General features: G+C 42.1%; 1 protein-coding gene across 1 annotated transcript in view; it reads right to left on the bottom strand.

The window, feature by feature from the left end:
• The window catches only part of LOC124553318 (26S proteasome non-ATPase regulatory subunit 10-like), a 40,748-nt gene that overhangs the window by 7,466 nt on the left and 9,545 nt on the right, over positions 1-23,737 (bottom strand). The window contains exon 2 of the mRNA XM_047127196.1: positions 16,376-16,731. Within this exon, the coding sequence (XP_046983152.1) occupies positions 16,376-16,731 (356 nt within the window). The remainder of the gene's footprint in view (positions 1-16,375; positions 16,732-23,737) is intronic.

Genomic DNA, 23,737 nt, shown 5'->3' with positions numbered 1-23,737 from the left:
TGTCCATGTGCCCAATTTAACAAACACCTGGCAGTGTCCTGTTCCGATCTGCACCTAGTCTGTTCAGGTATGTGAACTTGTGATACCTGTCTACGCTCATGAGGCTTTTAAATGTACATGGAATCAGCAGGTCATGCATAGATGACGATACTATGTAATCAAGGCCACAATTCCTTGAATCACTGTAATGGAGACAAAAAGCTTTTTCAAATACACTTAAACATTTCTTACCGAATTAAAAGAAAGGTCAGCGTTGGCCGTAATATAGATGTTTCATTGATAGCAGAATCGATTTTCGATCACATAGTGATCATCTTCAGTGCTGGAAGTTAAAAATTTTACATAGTGATCAGTGAGTAAAACCAAAAAACCTCAAATACACCTGAGTATAAACCATCTGTTGGATTAAATTTCCCCATCAGAAGTAGTCGTTAATTTACTATTTTTTGGTTTAAGAGACCATTACTTACTTTCAGTCATCTGATGGGAACTTACCTGTGGTGTACAAATTAAACTCAGACTCTGGTTTCAAGTTACCAATAACCAAAACTGAGATGCGATCACAATAACTGAACCCGCTGTTTACATTCACCTATACAGCAGACCTCGGTGTGACGCCCTCTATGTGGCGTGTGTCACGTGAAGACTTAACAATTCTTTATTTGCCAAGAGATTACCACAAAATACCAATGTGCACTTGCAAATCATTAATTGAATATTAATTGTACATTAAAAAAAGCATAGGAAAAAAAGCCAGGGGAAATGAACATCTTGCCAACATACGTGTGTTATTTTCAAACAAATTAAAAAACATGTCATAATAAAAATCAACAGGTGAAGTTAATATGGTGTCCGGCTACAGGACTAGAAGAGAAATATACAAATAACATGACATCAAATGTAACAGAATTTGTTATAACACAGTAAACGCCATCTGGCGTAGGGGGTCAGAGATATAAGGTTCTTAATTTACGTAAAATATTACATTGAAACCAAGAAGTCAAATACATAAATGTAATTATACAATGTATGTCACAATATAGCAGGTCAAAATGCTATGAAACTCATTACGTGTTATAAATTTTTTTAAAGGGTGCAGATTAACAATTTTTTATCGTATTTAACGACTTGCTGAAGCACATATATCTTGTGTCCCGTTGGGACATGTGAACACTTTATATAAATTAAACAGTCATCGTAATTATGAAAGTAGGATGTTTTAAAAGCACATTGTGAGTGCAGAGATCGTTTAGCGCATTCGTGAGTGAAAATTACTGTTACAATTGCAAAGAATAGATTATATGTTGGATATAGACAAGTGTACGAAATACGCTAGGTTAGTAGATACCTCCACTGTCACAGCTGTTATTTATAGAAAAATTTATCATATGATACAAACAGAACTTGGGTGTAAGGAAACAGTGTTCTCTTTAAAGTATAAAAGCTTTGTCCCAAATAAATACATCGCACTCAAGTTAAATACCCTTATTTGCACAAGCACTGGGTCAGACACATTATACCTTTACAGTTGATAAAACAGAAATTAAAACTGTCAACCAAACGGTTTTGGATACTCGTATAAAGGAGATAATTTTAGTACATGTGTTATAGCAGCAGTGGGACCCTTTATAACATAAAAGCTAATTTTTAAAAAAGACCATGTATCCAAAGTAGGCCATAACAATTAATCCAAAATGTAAATAGTGGATAAATGGTTATATACATCGTATATCCCGAAAAAAATGGTCATAAGGTAGGAAAGGCAACTGTACAAATTATTGCCAAAAAATACATCGTACTGTAGGTAAATTAGAGCCAGATTACCCACATTTTTCCACAGTTACTAAAGCAATTAAAATGTAGTCACAAACTAGCAACATAAATAATGCATAGAACGCTTAATGTGTAGTGTGCATGGATTTTGTTAGAGAAATGTTATGACTGTCGGTTATGTAACCTGACCACCAGTTAACAGAGGTTATTACAAAACCGGTGCTACAAGTACCAGCCAATTAATCTCAACAAAGAACCTCAAAAAAATGCTGTACATTAAAATATGTTAGGTAATGAAAAGTATGGGTAATACGGCAAGATGTGCATTTCCCCCCCCTTTTTTTTTTTTTGCTATGCGTTTTTTAATGTATAATTTTAAAATAGAAATATTCAATTAATGATTTGCAAGTGCACTTTGGTATTTTGTGATAATCTCTTGGCAAATAAAGAATTGTTAGGTCTTCACGTAACACACGCCACATAGAGAGCATTCCAAGACCCTGTCACACTGAGGTCTGCTGTATAGGTGAATGTAAACAGCGGCTGTAGTTATTGTGATCGCGTCTCAGTTTTGGTTGTTGATAACTTGATACCAGTGTCTGAGTTTAATTTGTACACCACAGGTAAGTTCTTTCCAACAGTTGGTTTATTCTCAGGTGTATTTGTGGTTTATTTTGTTTTTACTCACTGATCGCTATGTAAAGTTTTTAACTTCCGGCACTGAAGATGATCACAATGTGACCGAAAATCGATTCTGCTATCAATAAAACATCAATATTACGGCCAACGCTGACCTTTCTTTTAATTTAACATATATGGTCGTTGTGCACACAGCACTTCGTGGAGTCGCCAATCAATTTCTTACCGACTTATCAATGTAAAATACTTATTTAGCTCCCATATTTCCCCCTGCCCTGAGTTGCATCAGAGACTACAGCGTAATGCAATACTCAGTTGTTCATTTGACTAGACATGTTGATTACCATGAGTGTTGTTAGTCCTGGGCCTGCATAAGTATTATGTAGGTACCTAATATATTTTCATGGGCATTAAAACGAATTGCATTGGCGATGAAGTCGTGTTGTAAACCGATCTATTCACTATAATATAGCGGTATTGTTAATAAAGCCAAATATTGATGTCCACTGCATCATTGATTTAAAAAAAAGGTAAGTAAAAATCAGGATGTATTTACGTAGAAACTGCTCTGTAATGAAAGCAGAAACTGTAGTCAGGAGATCTGTGAAAGACCTGAGCTCTGCGGGGTGTTTACAACTGATCAGGTGCACACTGCTGCACACGTCTCCACTCACTCACACCCAGGACTGCCTGATGTCTCAATGAATGATTTCCGAACACTACCAACAGAGAAAGTCATATGCATCACCTACAGTAGGGCAAGCCAGCAATATCTACTGACTCTGCTCTCCCATTGGTGCCAATGTCTCACTCCCTGTGTGGCAGCTGCTTGTGATAAGCAGGAAGTCCACATACATGTAACACACAACATGGAAGTGTCTGAAAGAGTGGTTTAAAGGAACGTATGGAAAACACATATAGTTAAAGACATACGCAGCACAATATGGCATACCCTAATTACACTGTGGCATGTTACTTTATTTGTATTTCCACACTCATTATTCCTTCAACATTTCCTTTCGTGAATAGCCATGGACTTATTTTAACATATGACATATTTTAACATGTGATAGTGAAAGTATTTGTGTGTTGGGAGTATTTTTGTTTTCAATTATAGTTTTCTATCTTCCAAATTAAACTGCAGGGAGTAGATTTGGAACAGGGTTTTTATGCATTGCATCTCCAGGAAACCTTGACATCATAATAATCACTTTACTCCTTGCCTACTCGAACGATGAGAGCCATAACTCCTGCTTTATCAAAAACGCGACAAAGTGGCATTCGACTTTGTGAGCATAACACTTGGCTAACGCCCCACAGGTACCACTGTGAATGCTGACGACGTGGACATGGTTTGACGGGAGTCACTGCAAGGGAGAGACGACAGCGCCATCAGATTGGGGTCTGGTCTGGGGGGTCGTGGGGAGACCACCTGTGACAGGAGGCCAGCTGTGGTCGCTGTGGGGCTGAGAGGTGGGGGTGGCGCTGCCGTCTCCAGTGGCTGGGAGCTGCGGAGAGAGTCTCTGCCTGGGAATGTGCATTCACATGGAGAACAGAGGGCAGCTTACTGGAGACGGATCCTCCACACATGAATAGTAGAACACACACTGACAACGATAGTAGGGGGTTCACTAAGATCATTGACTTACCACTGAGCTGATCAGTTTACACAGTTTCATGAGTTCCTCTTACCAGTAGCTCAGCACAGGAAACAACAGTTCAAATGGCTCTGAGCACTATGGGACTTAGCATCTGTGGTCATCAGTCTCCTAGAACTTAGAACTACTTAAACCTAACCACCCTAAGGACATCACACACATCCATGCCCAAGGCAGGATTCGAACCTGCGACCGTAGCGGTCACACGGTCCAGACTGAAGCGCCTAGAACCGCACGGCCACACCGGCCGGCGAAACAACAGTGTGTACAAAATAAATCACATGTGAATGGTGCATACAAGGGTCAGCTGCTGTGCTGGAGCGATACCAAAACTATTGGACCACATGGTTTCAATATATAACGAGGTAAATGACACAGAAATTGGAATGCAAAAATCCATTTCGTAGACTTAACGTGGTTCAACGATCATCAGATTTCTGTAGATAGTGTGTCAGGGATCAGGGACCAGACGTTAGGGGGCATAGATGGTAAACAGCAGTTCCAAAAGTGTCTTTGTGTTATTTAGTGCCTGTTGTCTCGAAGAATGACATCGAAATAAACTCAAAATACGAAAAACTGGATGTAAATATAGGAAAGGTTGAATTACAGCAGTGATACTAAGTTATGCATAGTTATTAGCGTTTGCAATGTCTCTTCCTGAAACTTTTACTTGCCCAAGACATGGCCAGCCACGCTCCTGTGCCATGAGAGCACACAGGGGTTGGAGCTGGTTCTGCCCTGGGACTATAATGGCCACAGCGTCAGTTTCCACACCTCCTGTGTGTCACGCTGGCCAGTGGATACACGACAAAAAGCCCAGTAGCTGTGTGGGAGTCACCACTGGGCCATGCGGATGCCGCAACACAAAAGGAAGCGACCTCTGTGTCCGTCCACAGTGGGGCCACCTGAAGGCTACACACGACTCCAGCACAGAGTCAGACCAGAGCTAGCCAAGACAACGTATCCGTTTTACCAACTGCTGCTACTTATCTGAGTCGCAATTTACGTATGCTACAGTCCAAATATTGATCATTGCATACTAGAAATAGATATACAAAACCTAGCAATTAAATTTTGTGAGCTCACAGCTCTATCGAAGCGTTACAGTTCCATGAGTTTTAGACCAAACGCCTTTCGGGCCCTGTCAAGTAACAACTGTCTCCAGTATGATGTTTTCCATTATAGGATGAGGTGGGCAGAGAGCGAATACATATGATCTTTTCAAATTGCAACATGGTTTTAATTGTTCCATAATATAAAGCAAATGTAGTTATAATAGAAGACAATTACTGATTTTCAAATGGATAAGCACAGATTGTACATGTTTTCATAGTGAACAGAGAGAAATAAAAAAGGGGAATCAAAGATGTGACATTCAATTTCGAAACTAAATGCTATTCTTCCCATGGAGCCAAAGAACGATGTAGAGATCGACTGCAATAGTCAGTTAGTTCTTACAAGTCAGAATTTCGGACTTACTTTTAGAGTGATACACGTAGATGACACCGCCAGATGTCATTGTAGCTCTGTTAAATTCAATGGAGCACAACTGATTCTCTGTGACTGGGAGAGCGGATACAAAAGCCCATTAGTGTTGATCGTGTTGAGTATTGTTACCAGTCCTCGTAGACCGTGTAAGGGCCGTGAGCAGACTCAGATGTTCAGTGATCACTTTGAAGGACGCAGAGATGCTTTGTACGCATGCTGAAGCATTATAAGCAGCTGTCACGATTAGTAAATGACGTAATTCAGAGTCTCTGTTTCGCTGGTTGGTCGAATTGTGCAATAATCACATTTTGGATCATTCATATATTACAGTGTCCCAATGTTTATTTGCATGGGAACGTACTGATTATCGAAGATCCTGTAGACCACATCTGAACAACCCAATGGACGACCACCATATATTCAGGCGACCTCGTCGTAACCCATTCATATCTATGCCTGCCAGCCAAGACCAAGTGATGGACTAAAATCAACTACCTCTCTTATTTATACCATTCTTCAGAGGGTTATCTATTTATTTATACACTAAAGAGCCGAAGATATTGATACACCTGCCTAAGATCGTCTAGGGCCCCAGCGAGCACGCACAAACGTTGCAACATGACGTTGCATGGACTCGACTAATGCCTGACGACGTGCTGGAGGGAACTGATTACATGAATCCTGCAGGGCTGTACATAAATCCGTAAGTGTACGAGGGGTGATCTCTTCTGAACAGCATGTTGCAAGGGATCCCATATATGCTCAATAATGTTCGCGTCTGGCGAGTTTGGTGGCCAGTGGAACTGTTTAAACTGAGAAGAGTGTTTCTGGAGCCACTCTGTAGCAATTCTAGACGTGCAAAGTGTCGAATTGTCCTGCTGGATTTGCCCAAGTCCTTTGGAATGAACAATGGACATGAATAGATGGAGGTGATCAGACAGGATGTTTACATACGTGTCACCTGTCAGAGTCTTAGCTAGACGTATCTGAGGTCCCATTTCCCTCAAACTGCCCACTCCACACACAATTACAGAGCCTCCAACAGCTTGAACTGTCCTCTGCTGATATTCAGGATCCATGGATTCATGAGGTTGTCTCCATACCCTTCACGTCCATCCGTTTGATACAATTTGAAACGAGTCTTGTCCGACCAGACAACATATTTCCAGTAATCAACAGTCCAATGTCGGTGTTGATGGGCCCAGGTGAGGCATAAAGCCTTGTGTTGTGCAGTCATCGAGAGGGCATATCGATGATGTTTCATTGGATGGATCACACGCTGACACTTGTTGAAATCTGAGCAATTTGCGGAAGGGTTGCACTTCTGTCATCTTTAATGATCCTCCTCAGTTGTCGTTGGTCCCGTTCTTGCAGGATCTTTTCCAGCCGCAACTATGTCAGAGATTTGATATTTTGCCGGACTCCTGATACTCACGGCACAGCTGTGGAGTGGTCGTACGGGAAAATCCCCACTTCATCGCTACGTCGAAGATGCTGTGTCACATCGCTCGTGCTCCAACTACAACATCTCGTTCAAACTCTCTTGAATCTCGATAACCTGCCCTTGTAGCAGTAGTAAGCGATCTAACAATTCCGCCAGACACTTGTGTCTTATATAGGCGTTGCCAACTGCTGTACTGTATGTTGCCCGTTTACATATCTCTGTATTTGATTACACGTGCCTATGCCAGTTCCCTTGTTGGTTCAGTGTATATGTATCATATTCCACTTTCTGAAAGGCAATAACCGAATACTTAATGTATATAACTTTTCATAATAACCTTTCATGTTTCCTTACTCTTTTCCTACTCAGAGCATTAAAATGAGTTCAGAATCTCAATCATACTACTTTTTTATTATTCTTACTTCTTTGTGCCTTTATGTCTGCAACATTTAGATGCTACACATCTGCTGCATGACATGGGGTTTTTATAAGGCCTGTATTTCCTCTCACACTCTTGTATTCCTTTAGAGTTACAGAAAGAGTTAATAACTTGTCGTTATTTAGAATTATCTTGCCTAATTATCTTTATACCTAGTGCTATCAGCACTGTAACGACTGCTTATACTACTACTGAAATAGTAAATGATGTTACCATCATACTATGAAAAAGGCCCTATTGCTGTTACCACCATCTTGAATTTTCTTCAGCAACTACTACTACTGCTGCTGCTGTTACTGCTACTACTGCTACCATTACTGACAGTTGTGTTACTAATACTAACACTAATGCTTGATTTCTACCATGATTACACATGATAAAGTTGGGGTTAGTCACATTCAGAGAACAGAGAACTAGCATGGTCCATAATGCTTTTGGCATTTCTCTGTTCTGTAGTGTGTGATGGGCACATATACACAAACAGTTTACTTATAATGGTCTGTTTATGTTATCTCTCTAGGTTTGCTAGCATATCGGCAACTCCAATGTGTCCAGCCAAATATTGCTACCTTGAGGAACCATGAGGAGAGTGTGGCCAGATCTAATAGCACTGTACAAAGGACTGCAACTGAAGTGATGCTGTGACCTGAAGCATAGGCTGCTGGTGCCGTAACAGTCGATGCCATTGTTCAGTTCCACTCAAGACCATTGTCATCGAGTATGACGGCAAGATGGGCAGAATTTGCATGTTTTCAACAGGCGCAGTGGTGTCACTTCTCATGTCATCGTATGGGAGCCATCTGTTTTGATGTCAGGTCACAGTAGGCAGTGGTGGAGCGAACCTCATTGGCAAAACGGTAAGCTACGGACATCCTGCTTTAGCAGATAGTGTTGGAGTTTTAACCCTACCACTACTACTGTAAGTTAGTATGCTTTAACATCAATAACGCAAAGCCCTGTCTCTCTGTTGCCACATATACTATACCACAACAGAACAAATAGTCCTGTCACAGGAAAAGCCACTTACAACTCTCTTACTAAAATGTAGTTTAGTTTCCAAATAAAGTACACTGTGGGAGAGTAGTCCTGTTAATAGGAAAAGCTAATCAATAGAGTTACCATTTTTACAGGACCTTATCGAGTGTTGTACTAATGGAAAAGTAAATCAGACTATTCAATTCTTTTCCTAAGATCTTACCCAGCAGTTCGATAGAAACGCAGCATGAAAAATATTATACTTAAGTTAGGACAATTCAGTTCCAATATCATTTAGTGGTTTAAAACATGTAGTAGTGGTTGCCAAATTATACAGGCAATGAAACAGTGAAGTATTGGAAAAGCAGAAGTAAGAAATTTGCCTACTTTCTTGCTACAGTTTAAGTTGCTTCTTCAAATAAATATTACTCCACGTAAATAATCGTTATACATAACGTTTTTAAAGGAGAAAGAGCCCAGTAGATAACATGAAGGACGATAAAAAATGGGCTGGGGGGGGGGGGGACTTAAGAAAAGCATTTACTATAACACTTTACAATAGTTAAGAAAACTTTTTCATCATATACAATTTAAATGGATCCTCTTGACATTAACTTGGCACTTCATAAGTCTGTAAAACAGGGTACTCGGATTAATCCAACACCAGGAAAGAATGTGTATGATTAGGATGAAATAATGGGGTGAACCAGTTTCTTTAAAGTTCAAGAATGATTATTAAAAACACTGTTTAAATTAATGGTTCACGCTGTACAAAAGTAAAAATACAGAAAATCTTATCTGGTGGCTACACTATCTGATGGCTACACTAATATACATATATACATAAAATATAGTAACAATATGCGAAAATTTTAAATCAAAAAGGAAGTATAAAATTTTAAATGATCTGTAAACAAATAATGTTGTGGAGTGAACCCTACAGACATCCTGTTGCCTCATGTGTTACCTCTCATGTAACATTGACATTACACAATTTACCAATATGACAATGGTTGGCCACGCACAGGACATGTCAATGAATTGTCTGTGTGATGTGGAAACACTCCCTCGCTCAGAAAGATAGTCAATACCCAGGTCTGACTGTGGTGAGACATGCATTGGCACTCCATGCCCATGTCAGTATCCAGGATGTCTGGGTAGAGCTACATAGTTTAGGAACAGCTGACTCACAAGAAGTTACAATGGCTTTAGGACATCCTTCGCAACAGAATTACTTCATACATCAAGGCAAGTATGTGTACAACATGATACTAATAAGTGGTTTCAAACAGCTACGTTTTGAGGAAATTTGACTCTATTTTCTAATGACTGAAATAACATCATACATTGTCTCATGCTATGAAGTTTCATTTCGTTCCGTCCACCACCTCTTCAGGATGCATCTCTTTCTGTGTCACCCAGTTAATGTCTAAGCATACACTCTAAACTCCAGAACAAGTGCTGCCCAGAATCTTAGACGGAAATTCTTTTTCTAATTCTACTTGCTTTCCTTGCTCTTGACTCTTCCTTCTTTTCCTGCTGAAGACCACCATAAATTCAAATTCGTACATGTTATTCGCACTGCAGCAAGGTTTTATACGACTGCAGTACACCGAAACCCTACACCCACATCCAGTCCCTCGAGGATGAAATTGGAACACACACAGGGTGTTTCACGAACATATGCAAACATTTAAATATGTTATTCTACAAGTAAAACTAAAGAAGAAAGTTTATATAAACATAGGTCCACAAATGTTTAATTATGGAGTTACGGCTAATAAAACTCTTTAACAACTTCGCTAATACGACACCATAGCAAAACTGTACGAGGCTGAAGTAAATCATGATTTCTATTTTTTTTCATTGATCTGGGGAATCTAATAAAATATGTCCCAGACGTGTATCTGCAGTAATTTTCCAGAACATCCAGAGAAGCAAAGATTATTATACAGGTAAATTTGTTTACTTTACATTAAGAATGTAGAAAAGTTACGTCATTGTTGGCAACTATAAGTGAGTTGTTTCAGTCCTTTTCTTAACCTTCAAATGAATTAGTTTTCTGTATTGTTGGGTGAAAGAGCATAATAACAACAGTGTGTTTAAGTGAAACTAGAATTCACGTCTGCTATGGCACTAATAAAGTCATATTACCTGACATGTTCATACAGTTTCATTAACGTTATTGCCATCATTTTCTCAAAATTAAATTCTCTACAACTTCTCTTTAAAACTTTGTACTATTGTCTGGAATTTAAAAAACAAATTGGGCCAAGTAGTCAATAAATTAAAAATTTTATGAAATTATGTCTTTGCTTCTATGGGTCTTCTTGGAAACTACTGCAGATACACGTCTGGGGCATATTTTATTAGATTCAACAGATCAATAACAACAAAACAAAAGGAAATCGTGGTTTACTTTAACCTCGTACAGTTTTGCGATGGGTTCAGATTAGCGAAGTTGCTACATTTCAGGCAAAATCTTTTGTTAGCCGTAACTCTGTAACTAAACATTTGCGGAGCTATGTCTATCTAAACTTTTTCCTTTAGTTTTACTTGTAGAATAACATACTGAAATATTTGCATATCTTGGAGAATCATCCTGTATAACCAGCAATGAAAGTACAAACTGTATCCAGCACATCAATATGTAAAAGAACTCTTGGGAAAGAATTTTGACATACAAATATTACTGAATTGAGTGAAATACATGTGCTCTGAACTGAACATGATCCACATTGTCATGTCAGATAAATATGTGTAAAATCTGATGTAAGACATTAAATATGGAGAGTGAGCTTTATTATACGCGCGTACCCAGAGAAACAGGTAGAGACTGAATTAAATATAGTTACCATTAACCACCAGAGCCGAAGCGTTTTATAAAAATAAAATTAGGAGCCATAAGATTTTTTATCACAATTTGTAGTGTGTGAACGTGGAGAGATGTGCAAATGTAAAGATGGAACTCACCAAACGCAGGAAACATTGGCGCCATGAGGTGGGCCATTGGAGTGAAGACCAGTGTATGGCGCAGCAGAGGTGTTCCCATTGTCTGCCGCGGCTGGCACACTACACAGAGACAGAAAGAGAGAGACACGGTGTGGGGAATGTGTGATCGCACGGAGGGCGGATGGCGGCTTACTACAGCCAGTTCTACTGAGGTATTGTCGACACACAATAAATGGAGCATCCACTCCCAACGACAAATAGTTGGTTCACTAAGATGAATGAGTCGCCAATAAGTTAATCGATTTACTCATTGCTTACCCTGAGTTTCCAAGACCTGTAGCTGAAGTATGCCTAACAGCAGTCTGTATAAAATACAGCGCAAATGAGAGGTAACTGTACCTTTTGTACCTGGAGGACAATGCTGAAGGGTCATTCAGTACTTAAAAGACAAACTGGCCTGGAGAAAATAGCGTTTCTTCTTACAAAACAATACTGTTTCTGCTTTTCAACATTTGAGTACTTGTTCCAACGGGCTACAAGCTTTTCTATTCCGGCTACAAAGTACTCTTTTATCTTGACGTTTGAACCAATTTCTCACAAACTCTTTCACGTCCTCATTGTCCAGGAACCTGTTCCCACGCAATACGTCCTTCAGTGCAGGAAACAAATGCAAAACATGAGGTGCTAAATGAGGACTGCAAGTGGGATGAGGCAGTACTTCCCAGTCCATTTTGTCGATGGTTTCACGGGTTCGTTGAGCAATATGAGGACGTGCTTTGTCTTGCTGGAGAATCACACCTCTTATCTGAGATCCACGACATCTCTCTCTCAAGGCTGGCTTCACCTTGTTTAAAAGCAAATCAGAGTAGTATTGTCTGTTCATTGTACGCTGCTCTTCGAGATAATCACAAAAAACTGGACCTTCAGCATCCCAAAACACTGTCAACATGACTTTTCCTGCTGGTGCTTGGGTTTTGAATTTTTTCTTGACAGGTGAGTTGGTGTGCTTCCACTCCATGCTTTGTCTATTTGATTCTGGCTCATAATACTGAACCCAAGTTTCATCACAAGTTAAAATTTCGTTGAGGAAATGCTCACCTTCTCTTTCACAACGTTCCTTTAACTTTGTGCACACTCTCAGTGTTGTTTCCTTGCGTAGCCACGTCAAGTGCTTTGGGACCCATTTTGCACATGTTTCGAGGTACTAACACCTAGTTACAGATAATGTTATCAACTATACCAGTACTAACTTGAACCTTATGAACCACCATTTCCACAGTCACACGGCGATCGGCACGAATAATGTCATCAATTCGACTTTCAAGTGAGGAAACTGCATCTTGACGGCCAGAACAGTGTTCGTCAGTCACTGAGTTGTGACCATTTTTTAACTGCTCTACACCCTTGTAAAACTTTGCACCATTCATGCTACCTTCACCATGAACTTTAGACATTCTACAGTGTATATATACTCGTTTCTCGCCTTCAGCAAGTAAAAACCGAATAAGAGAACATTGTTCAACTAGTGGGGACGTTTCAAACGCACTCGCCATCTTGAATTGTATTTTTGATGCCATAAACAAAACAATGCTGATACATCAGTCTCAAAAGGGCTCGTTCCAGTGATGCCAAGTTCAAACCATAAAACTAACAAACTTGTCCTACCAACAGTTTCTTCCCTAGACCAATCTGTGTCTTTAATAATTGAATGACCCGCGTACTTAGGAATACGCATCATTTCCTGATCGGGCGTTTCAATCTAGTCAAAGATTTTCATTCACGTGACACAACGCACTCTATAAACCTAAGCTGGTCCCAGCATCTTCTACTCTTTTTCATTTTGTGGGACGTGAGATAGTGTTTTGTACAATGTTTGTAAATTACAGCAGTTCTGTACATTTTAGTGCTGTATTAACTAGTAATGTTTTGGGGGAATTTAGTGAATTCCTCATTTACAAAGTTTTATGGCGAATTAAATTCAGTACATTTTCAAACAGAGTTACGTAACGTATGGGCAGTTACGGTACACCTCATCTATCGTTCACCATATTGTACCTTGTAAGAGATGTTCTTCTTAGATGGCACATGGCATATTTCCAAATGAACTCAGTTTGTTTAAGCTCTTAACAGTTTTTGCGATCTTGAAACAGGAAGTTTTTATGTAAGTGAAGGGATCACTGGTGCCAGTTGAAGCAAGACATTATGTGGAATGAGTGGCGAAAAGTGAAAATGTGTACTGGACTGGGATTTGAACCCGTGATCTCCTGCTCACTAGACAGGTGCGTTAACCACTGCGCCATCCGGGTCACAGTCACCGCGGCTGCGCTGGCTACCTCGGCACGCCTCACAGCCGATCCAGGTTCCCAGAGCGCGCCGCCTGCCTGCAGTCACTGTCCAGTGACTCCGTGTTCGCCACTCTGAGACTCCCACAGCAGATTGGATGAATTCATGAATCTGCACTGAAGAAGGCGGATCCATTGCCCAGCTAGGCGCATCAGTTATATGAATCCAACGTGTCTGTTCTTTCAGACTTTGATATAATCAAAATTTTTGTAAGTTTCTATTACAAAATGTTGTCACTTGTAACTGATTTTTGATTCTACTAATTCTAAATCTATTTTACTTGCAAATTACTGTTCTGAAGTAGATTAGTATTGTAACATGCAGACTATTAAATGCAGTATTGACAAGATTATCTCGATTGCAATACTTTTCAATTTGAATAGATTAATGTTCGTAAGCTCATGACCTTGCCATACCTACAAACTATTACTCACATTTAGAATTACCTTACTTTCACGCTGCTGCCTGTAACGAGTCAGCCTCCTCCAACATTACCTTTTTTTATGGAGATAATCGATGCCATGTATTCTATTGATTCTTGCAAAGCTTAAAATTATCTCAGCTTTTCTAGTAAAAGAATTCATATGATGTTTATGCGATGTACTATATTTCACGCTAAATTGTATAAAAACAAATTAATGTGTTATAATAGATATGTACTAACAGTTAAAATTACTTTTCTTTTAAAAATATTTGAAATTACGAAATTTCTGGCATATTTAAAATTCATATTATTAGTTGCACAATCTAATACTAATCATTGAATTCATAAGAAGCGACGAAAGCATCGCGCACTATCAGAAAGTGTGAGACTTGAGTTTCTTCTACTGTATGCAATTTTCGAACACCTTACGGGAAATAAGGCAGGTAATATTTACAGCGGTATTTCGGCGGGAGTACATCCCGCCATTTTCAAGGCACAAACTGGTAACGGGCAGGCGGTGTACAGACAAATTTAAAACCTCCGTTCTAGAGTAATTCAGGAAAGATAACACACACACACTGAACACTAGTGCCACCAAAGGTCAGCAAAGTGAGAGATATCGATAGTGAAAGACTACGAACTAACAAGTGTTGCTCTGTTTTTTGACAAGGAGAGAGCAGAATTCGAAGCAGAGTTTAAACAAAAACCTCCACCCCTGTTTACAAGGTTGCTCACTAATTCAATCTCAACAGCCTCCTGAATAACATCGTCCCAATAGCTGGACGTGCATCTCGTTATATAACATAGGGTGACCAGTATCCAAACAATGTTCGGCAATAGCAGATCTACTTGGCTGCTGTAATCGTGTGTGTCGTTTATGCTCAGTGCATCTGTCCTCCACGCTCCTGATAGCCCGACCAATGTACGACATACCACAACTACAAGGAATGCGATATACATCCACCTTATGCAAACCAAGATCATCTTTCACAGAACTGGATCCACCAGAAAATTCGTTTTCCTATGGAGGTGGAAGATGGTAATTGCCTTCCCTTTCTTGACGTTTTGGTTAGGAGGAAGGCTAATGGACCATTGCGACATGCAGTTTACCGGAAACGTACTCACACTGACTTTTATTTACAGGCTGATAGTTCTCACCATACTGCTCAGCGTGAAGGGGTATTCCGTACCTTGGTACACAGGACACATGTTATTTCCGACACTGAGACTTTGCCAGCTGATCTGGCCCATCGTGAAATTACATTTCGTCAAGATGGTTATAGTGAAAGACAGATTGAAGGTGCGTTGCGCTATCAACCAACTGTGCATCGGGTGATTGATGATAATACTGTGTTGACACCTGAGTCTACTGCCTTTTCGCCTTAAGTACCAAGCGCTTCCAACAGAATCAGTCGTATTTTACGGAAATACGATGTGAAATATATTTTCCGGCTTCCATCTAAAATCAGAGTGCTTTTAGGTTCTGTTAAGGATGATCTTGGTTAGCATAAGGCGAGTGTATATCGCATTCCTTGTAGGTGTGGCATGACATATTGGTCAGACTATCAGGATCATGGAGGACCGATGTACTGAGCATAAAAGGCACACACAATTACAGCAGCCATCTCCTACTGCCGTACAGTGTTTGGATGCTGGTCACCCTATGTTATATAAAAATACCAAGATATTGGCATGCAGGTCCAGCTATTGGGATGGTGTTATTAAGGAAGGAGTTGAGATTAAATTAGCGAGCAACGTTGTAAACAGGGATGTAGGTTTTTGTTTATAATCTGCTTGGAATCCTGCTCTCTCCCTTGCCAAAAAGAGAGGAACAGACTCAAATTTACCTCACATGATAACTCGTAGTCTTTCACTACTGATACCTCTGACTTTGGTCGTCTTTGGGGGCACTAGTGTTCAGTGTGTATGTGTGTTATCTTTCCTGAATTGCCCCAAGAACGGAGGTTTTAAATTTGTTTGTACATCTCCTGTCCGTTATAGTTTCTGCCTTGAAAATGGCGGGGTGCACACCTGCCGAAATATCGGTGGTAGCTGTATTACCTGAATGAATTCCCGTAAGTTGTTTGAATATCATAAAGCGAACGTAAATGATGGTGTATTTCCTCGCGTGGGTATATCTAATGAAACTCAGTGACAGAAATTATGGAGTTGTCAATTCACACACACATACACACATGTAGAAGTGTACAACACAGACGAGTTGCATCTCTCGTGCTTACCTGGTGTCTGCTTGAGCCTCTGCAAGCAGGCGAACTAACTCCACAAAAGTGCTCGGGTAGCTGCGTGCAGCGTCAACCCAGCCCTCCGTGGCCATCACCCTGAGGAAGCGGGCGCTTATGAAGGCGACGGCGGCCCGCGTGAGGCCGGTGCAGGAGTGCCGCATGGCGGACACGGCGGTGGCGGCCGCCGTCTCAACGGACAGCTGCGCAGCCGCGAGCTGCTCGCACGCCGGCTCCACTGTGGACAGCTCTGGAACACGGCCCCACTCAGCAAGCCTCTGCGGCCCCCATACTTGTATCAGCCACAAGCAGGTCTGTGTCAAGCAACAGCTGGGAAATGTTTGCCCATCGTACGTCTGTCACAACAAAACGATATCCTTACTGTGTAGAATTCATGCCAAGGTTCAATAACTCCATATCTTTAATGCACAAAAAAGAACTAAATCGCGATGATACAAAGAAACTGGTACATGTGCCTATTATCGTCTACGGCCTCGGCAAAAGTGCCACAACACGACGTGGCATGGACTCGACTAAGTAGTACTGCAGATAACTGACACCATGAATCCTGCACAGCTGTCCGTAAATCCGTAAGAGTACGATGGGGTGTAGATCTCTTCTGAACAGTATGTTTCAAGGCATACCAGATATGCTAAATAATGTTCACATCTGGTAGACGGCGGAGATGTTTATACTCAGAAGAGTGTTACTGGAACCACTCTGTAGCAATTCTGGACGTGTGGGGTATCGCATGGTCCTACTGGAATTGCCCAAGTCCGTTGGAATGCGCAGTGGACATGAGTGGATGAAGGTTATCAGACAGGATGCTTGCGTACTGTCACCTGTCAGAGTTGTATCTAGACGTGTCAGGGGTCCCACATCAATCCAACTGCAGACACCTCAGAACATTACAGAGCCGTCACCAGCTGGAGCAGTTCCCTGCTGACATGCAGGGTCCATGGATTCATGAGCCTGTCTCCATACCTGGACATGTCCGTCTGCTGGACACAATTAGAAATGAGACTGCTCTGACCAAGCAACACGTTTCCAGTCATCAAAAGAGCAATGTCGGTGCTGCCGTGCCCTGCCGAGGTGTAAAGCTCTGTGTCATGCAGTCTTCATGGGTACACAAGGGGGCCTTCGGCTCCGAAAGCCCTTATCGATGATGTTTCGTTGAATGGTTCATACACTGACACTTGTTGATCGCCCATCTTTGAAATCTACCGCAATTTCCGGAAGGTCTGCACTTCTGTCACGCTGATCAATTCTTTTTTCGTCGTTGGTCCTGTTCTTGCAGTATCTTTTTCTGGCTGCAGCGATGTCAGAGATATGATGTTTTACGGGTTCCTGGTATCCACGATACACTCGTGAAATCGTCGTACGGGAAAGTCCCCACTTCATCGCTGCCTTGGAGATGCTGTGTCCCATTGCTCGTGCTCTGGCTATACCACGACGGTGAAACTCACATAAATCTTGATAAACCTACAATTGTGGCAGCAGTAACCGATCTAAGAACTGCGCCAAGAACTTGTCTTATATAGGCGTTGTCGACTGCAGCCCCTATTCTGCTTGTTTATGTAGCTCTGTATTTGAATACGCATGCCTATACCTGTTTCTTTGGTGCATCAATGTATTTGCACTTGAAGTCACCTAAAATTCAAATCCAGCACAGTACTGAGAATGGCAGATTAAAACTGTGTGCCGGACCGAGACTCGAACTCGGGAACTTTGACTTTAGCGGGCCAGTGCTCCACCGCTATATTGTGGAAAGATCCCCCAGGCTTAGGCAAAGCCATGTCTCCACAATATCCTTCCTTCCAGGAGTGCTAGTTCTGCAAGGTTCGCAGAAGAGCTTCTGTGAAGATTGTAAATTGAGACGAGGTACTGGTGGATGTAAAGCTATGAGGACAGGTCGTGAGTCGTGCTTGGGTGGCTCAGATGGTAGAGCATTTGCTCGCGAAAGGCAAAGTTCCCGAGTTCGAGTCTCGGCCAGGCACATAGTACTAACTTCGACAATTCTCACTGATATAATATCTCAGTTATAAGGGCGTTATTACTGAAGGTATTCCCAGTTCCTTTTATACTCAGTTTCTACAACGCCTACATTAGACGGTCAGTTTGAGCCCTTAAATCAGATGTTAACCACGATTTAATTCTGCAACTAAATGTAAAATTCCTGAGAAGTAACAGAGCCCAGGGAAAGGGAATGTAACAGCCAAACTTCCCGTAAATGAGGAAATGGATGTATCAAATACACTGCCAGAAAAAAAAGTAACGCACCTCGAAAGACGACGTCAGTTTTGTGCTGATGTCGAGATTTGCCACCTAGAGGGTGGAAAATGTTTGATAATGGTTTCAGTGTCGTCCGCAAATATATAGCAAAGTTGCATAGCTATCAGAGTGGCATGTGTGTGTACCCTTTAACGGGGGATGCTCACAGGAAGAAGGCTCAGTGTGGTGCAGACGTGTGAAGCGAGCAGGCAACCATGCCACAGAGACGCACACGTGCTTCCTATGCTTCATACAGCCTACTGAGCGAGTTTCAGCGGGATCAAATTCGTCTACATCTGCATCATACTGCGAAAGCCACCTAATGTGTGGCGGAGATTACTTTCGGTACCACTATCTGATCCCTCCAACCCTGTTCCACTCTCGAATAGTGCGTGGACTCTGCATTGGCCCTAATTTCACGAATTTTCTCCTCGTGGTCAATACGCGAGATGTGTGTGGTGAGAAGTAATACGTTGTCCGACTCCCCCTGAAAAGTGCTCTTCCGAAATATCAATAGTAAAACACTTCGTGATGCACGACGCCTCTCTTGTAACTTCTGCCAGCGGAGTTAGTACAGTATCTCTGTGACGCTCTCTCGCCAGCCAAACGATCCCGTGACGAAACTCGCCGCTTTTCGCTGGATCTTCTCCATCAGTCCTATTTGATAGGCATCCCAGATAGATGAACAGTACTCAATAATCGGGCGAACAAGCGCCTTATAGACCACTTCTTTCAAGGATGAGTTACATTTCCTTAAGATTTTAGCCAATGAATCTGAGCCTGCTTTCCGCACTATCTGTTTTATATGGTCATTCCAACCCAGATATTTTGCAGAAGACACTGTCTCCAGCTGTTTATCGTCAATAATGTAGCTGTTAAGTAGTGGGTTTCTTTTGCTATGTATGCGCAATATGTTATATTTATTTACGTTCAGTGTCAACTGCCAGAGCTTGTGCCAATAATCAATTCTCTGCAGGTCGTACTGCATAGACAATTGCATCATCAGTGAATAGGCTCAAAGAGCAGCTGACGCTTTCTACTAGATCGTTTGTATATATTGTAAACAGCAACGGTCCTATTACACATCCCTGTGGTACTCCGGATGTTACCTTTATATCGGTCGATTTTGTTTCGTTAAGAGCGACGTGTTGAGTTCTAACAGCAAGAAAGTCTCAAATCCAATCGCAAGTCTGCTCCGATACTCCGTAAGCTCATATCTTTCTCATTAAACGGCAATGCTGGACGGTGTGAAATGCCTTACTGAAATCAAGAAACACGGCGCCGTCGTCCACTGCGCTGTGGATCTCACGGAGGAACAGAGCGAGCTGCGTTTCGCAGAATCTCTGTTGGCGGAACCCATATGGCCTTCCGACTGGCGGGACGGTCCTTTCGGAGAATCGCCACACAAGTTGCATACGGTACGCCATTTGTGCAGCGGTGACGCTATCATTGGTCATGTAAATATTCTCACACCGTTAGACGAGGTTTTGGACGTTCTCGCAGTTCAGGAGCTCGCCAGGATGATAGTATTGTAAGGACAGCACTGGCAGATCACACAGCTACCACAGTCCACATAAGAGGGTTTGTGAGCCCAGACATGTCAACCCCTAACTTTTTCTAACTGGTTACTTAGCAGTGGGACTACAGGCACGCACACGTCTAGCGTGTCTTCCACTCACGCCACAGAATCGACGCGCACGGCTCGACTGGTGCCGTCGGAAGATGGAATGGTGCGCCGTGGTCTCTGGCGATGAAACGGGGTTCTGCCAGCACCCCAGTGATGGTCGTTTGTGCACTCGACGTAGTCCTGGTCGAGACGGTGTGAAATGCTCAGGAGAGTCATCCTGCAGCCACTCTTTAGCAGTTCTGTGCGTGTGGGGCGCCAAAGAAGCTAATGTAGGCATGCGTATTCGAATACAGAGATATGTAAACAGACAGAATATGGCGCTGGGGTTGGTAACGCCTGTACAAGGCAGAAAGTGTGCGAGGCAGTTGTTAGATCGCTTACTGCTTCTACAATGTCGGATTATTAACATTTAAGTCAATTCGAACGTGTTGTCATAGTCGCTCCACGACCGATGGGACACAGCATTTCCGAGGCAGCGTTGGAGTAGGGATTTGCCCATACAACCAATTCATGAGTGTACCGAGAATATCAGGGATCCCGTAGAACATCAAATCTCCGACCTCGCTGCAACTGGAAAAAGATCCTGCAAGAACGGAACCAACGGGGACTGAAGAGAATCGTCAACGTGACAGAAGTGCGACCCTTCCGCAAACTGCTGCATATTTCAATGCTGGGACATCAACAAGTGTCGGTGTATGAACCATTCAATGAGACGGGCTTTCAGAGCTGGAGGCCCAATTGCGTACCCCTGATGATTGCACAACACACAGTTTAATGCCTCGCCTGGGCCATAAACACCGACACTGCACTGTTGCTGACTGGAAACATGTTGCCTGCTCACACGAGTCTCGGTTTAAATAGTATCGAGTGGATGGACTTGTACAGGTATGGAGACAACCCAATGAATCCAGGGGCCCTGCACGTCAGTAGGGGCTGTTCAAGCTGGTGGAGGCTCTGTAATGGTATGGGTCGTGCGCAGTCGAAGTGATATGGAACCTCTGATATATCTAGATACGACTCTGACAGGCGACACGTACATAAGTATTACGTCTGATCACCTGCATCCATTCGTGCCCTTTGTGCATTCCTACGAACTTGGACAATTCCAGCACAATAATGTGACACCCTACTCGTACGGAACTGCTTCAGAGTGGCTCCAGGACGACTCGTTTGAGTTTAAACACCTGTCCTGCCCACCAAATTCCCCAGACATGAGCATTATTGAGCATATCTGAGACGCCTTGCAAAGTGCTGTTCAGAAGATATCTACACCCCCTGGTATTCTTACGGATATATGGGTAGGCACGCAGAATTCATGGTGTTAATATACTCCAGCGATACTTCAGACATTAGTTGGGTCCATGCCACGTCGTGTTGCGGCACTTCTGCGTGTTCGCGGGGACCCTACACGATACTAGGTAGGTGTACCAGTTTCTTTGGCTCTAAAGTGTATCAACAGATGTGTACCTGCACCGCCATGAGCTGATCTACAGGATCTTCCTACAAAAACCTACTGCCCAATGCCAGAACCAAGCCGTACTCTCATAATACTGTGTTAACATTATTTCGTGTATAAAGAAAGTACCTCTTGAAACACCGCAGAAGTAATTTCCAGTTTAATATTGATGTTTATGATTATAGAGAGTTTTCAGACTAAAACTGAGTGATTAATTTCAGCTTGGTTTTCTGTAGAAAGACAGCGGGCCGACTTCCCTAGTTAATAGTTGCATTATGGCAGTTAACTACATGCATTCATACATTATTGTAGTAATTTTTTTATTTGTGAGATAAAGACGTAAGAATGGATACTTAAATTACAGTGCTCTAAGACCCTTTCAAAACTGACAAATCTCTGGCAGCCCTCATTGAACCAAAACAAATAAAGAATCAGGACTCCTCATGGTTACCACACGATTCTTACAAAAAGGGAAGCTACTGAACCACTGTATCCTTCGCCATGAATTTTCAGGGCTAGTCTGCTGCTATGCAACAAAAATCGCTGAAGTAAACGAAATGACGGTGGATCTCGTTCTCTATACAGGGGTGACACCTCATCTCAGGTTCTCTTAGTGCACTTTTAAACAAAATAAATAAATTCATCTTTGATGTAATTAATCACACAGACAAATGATAACTAGGCTGTACATCACTGCAAATTTCGTTAAATAACGAGAGGCAGCTGCTACGTGTGTAGGACTCTCAAATACACTGGTGTCCAAAATGAAAGCAAGAAACGGAAATTTTACTAGCTTGCCTTTATTGTGCCACAAAACAGTATAAATGGGAGACGTTAATTGGAAACAGTGTAAAGAAAACAGAACGTAAACATTTGGAAGATTCATTACGGTTTCTTCCACCTAACGGATTTGCACACACATATTAAGAACTGGTTAATGTGCTCAGTATGGAGTGTGACCACCCCCGACAACGACGGGGCGTGCTGTGATTGATGTCATCAATCCCATGTTGAGGCAATAGCGCCCTTTCTTCCTGTAAAGCTGACTGCAAATGTTGGAGAGTGGTCGGTGGATGCTGACGTGATGCAACCTGTCTCCCTAGTGTTTCCGAGACGTGCTCTATGGGAATCAAATCGGGTCAGCGAGTAGGCCACGTCTTGCATGCATTATCTTCCGTTTCCTAGAAAACGTCAAGCACCCGTGCTCCATGAGGTTGAGCATTATCGTCCATCAGTACGAAGCCTGAGCCCAAGCACCTTCCAACAACCGTATATGACGTCCAAAGGTCTCGTCACGATACCTCGCAGCAGCTAAACCTTGCCAATTCACCCATACAGTTTCAAGAAGAGTTGTGCGAGTGTTCAGCATAAGCCCTGCCACACCATTAGTGATCGTCCTCGATATCGGTCTCTTTCCACAACGTTTGGGTCACGATTTCATGTTCCTCGTCCCTTCCAGATGCGAATCCGTCGAGAATCACTCTCTAGACCAAGTCAGGACTCATGTTTGAAAAGAATATGGGCCCACTGTCCAAGTGACATGTTGACAGTTCCACTCTAGATGTTCCCTTCTGTGAAGACGCATCAGAGAAAGACAAACAACAGGTCTCCAACAATAAAAGCCACCGTGACAGGGCCTTCAGTAAACAGTTTGCCTCGACATACACATCAAGCGGATGCTCTGATGCTAGTTGCCAGTTGCCATGCAGCACTAAGGCGGTACTTTTGTGCCCTTACAGCCAAATAACGGTACTCTCTTTCTGATGTCACACGTTTTCGCCCCTGCACTGATCTTTGGGATTCCGTTTCGGTCTCAGTAGACTTTCGTCACATCCGAGAAAGAACAGAACGATTCACGTTAAGCTGGTGGTGATGACGATGATGATGATGATGATGATGATGGTGATGATGATGATGATGTTTGGTTTATGGGGCTCTCAACTGCGCAGTCATCAACGCCCATACAAAGTCCCAATTGTTACACAGTCCATTATTTTCTAAATCCAAT

This window comes from Schistocerca americana, chromosome 11 (genome assembly GCF_021461395.2).
Source record: "Schistocerca americana isolate TAMUIC-IGC-003095 chromosome 11, iqSchAmer2.1, whole genome shotgun sequence".
Lineage (NCBI taxonomy): Eukaryota > Metazoa > Arthropoda > Insecta > Orthoptera > Acrididae > Schistocerca > Schistocerca americana.
This window is presented reverse-complemented; position numbering and strand designations above follow the sequence as displayed.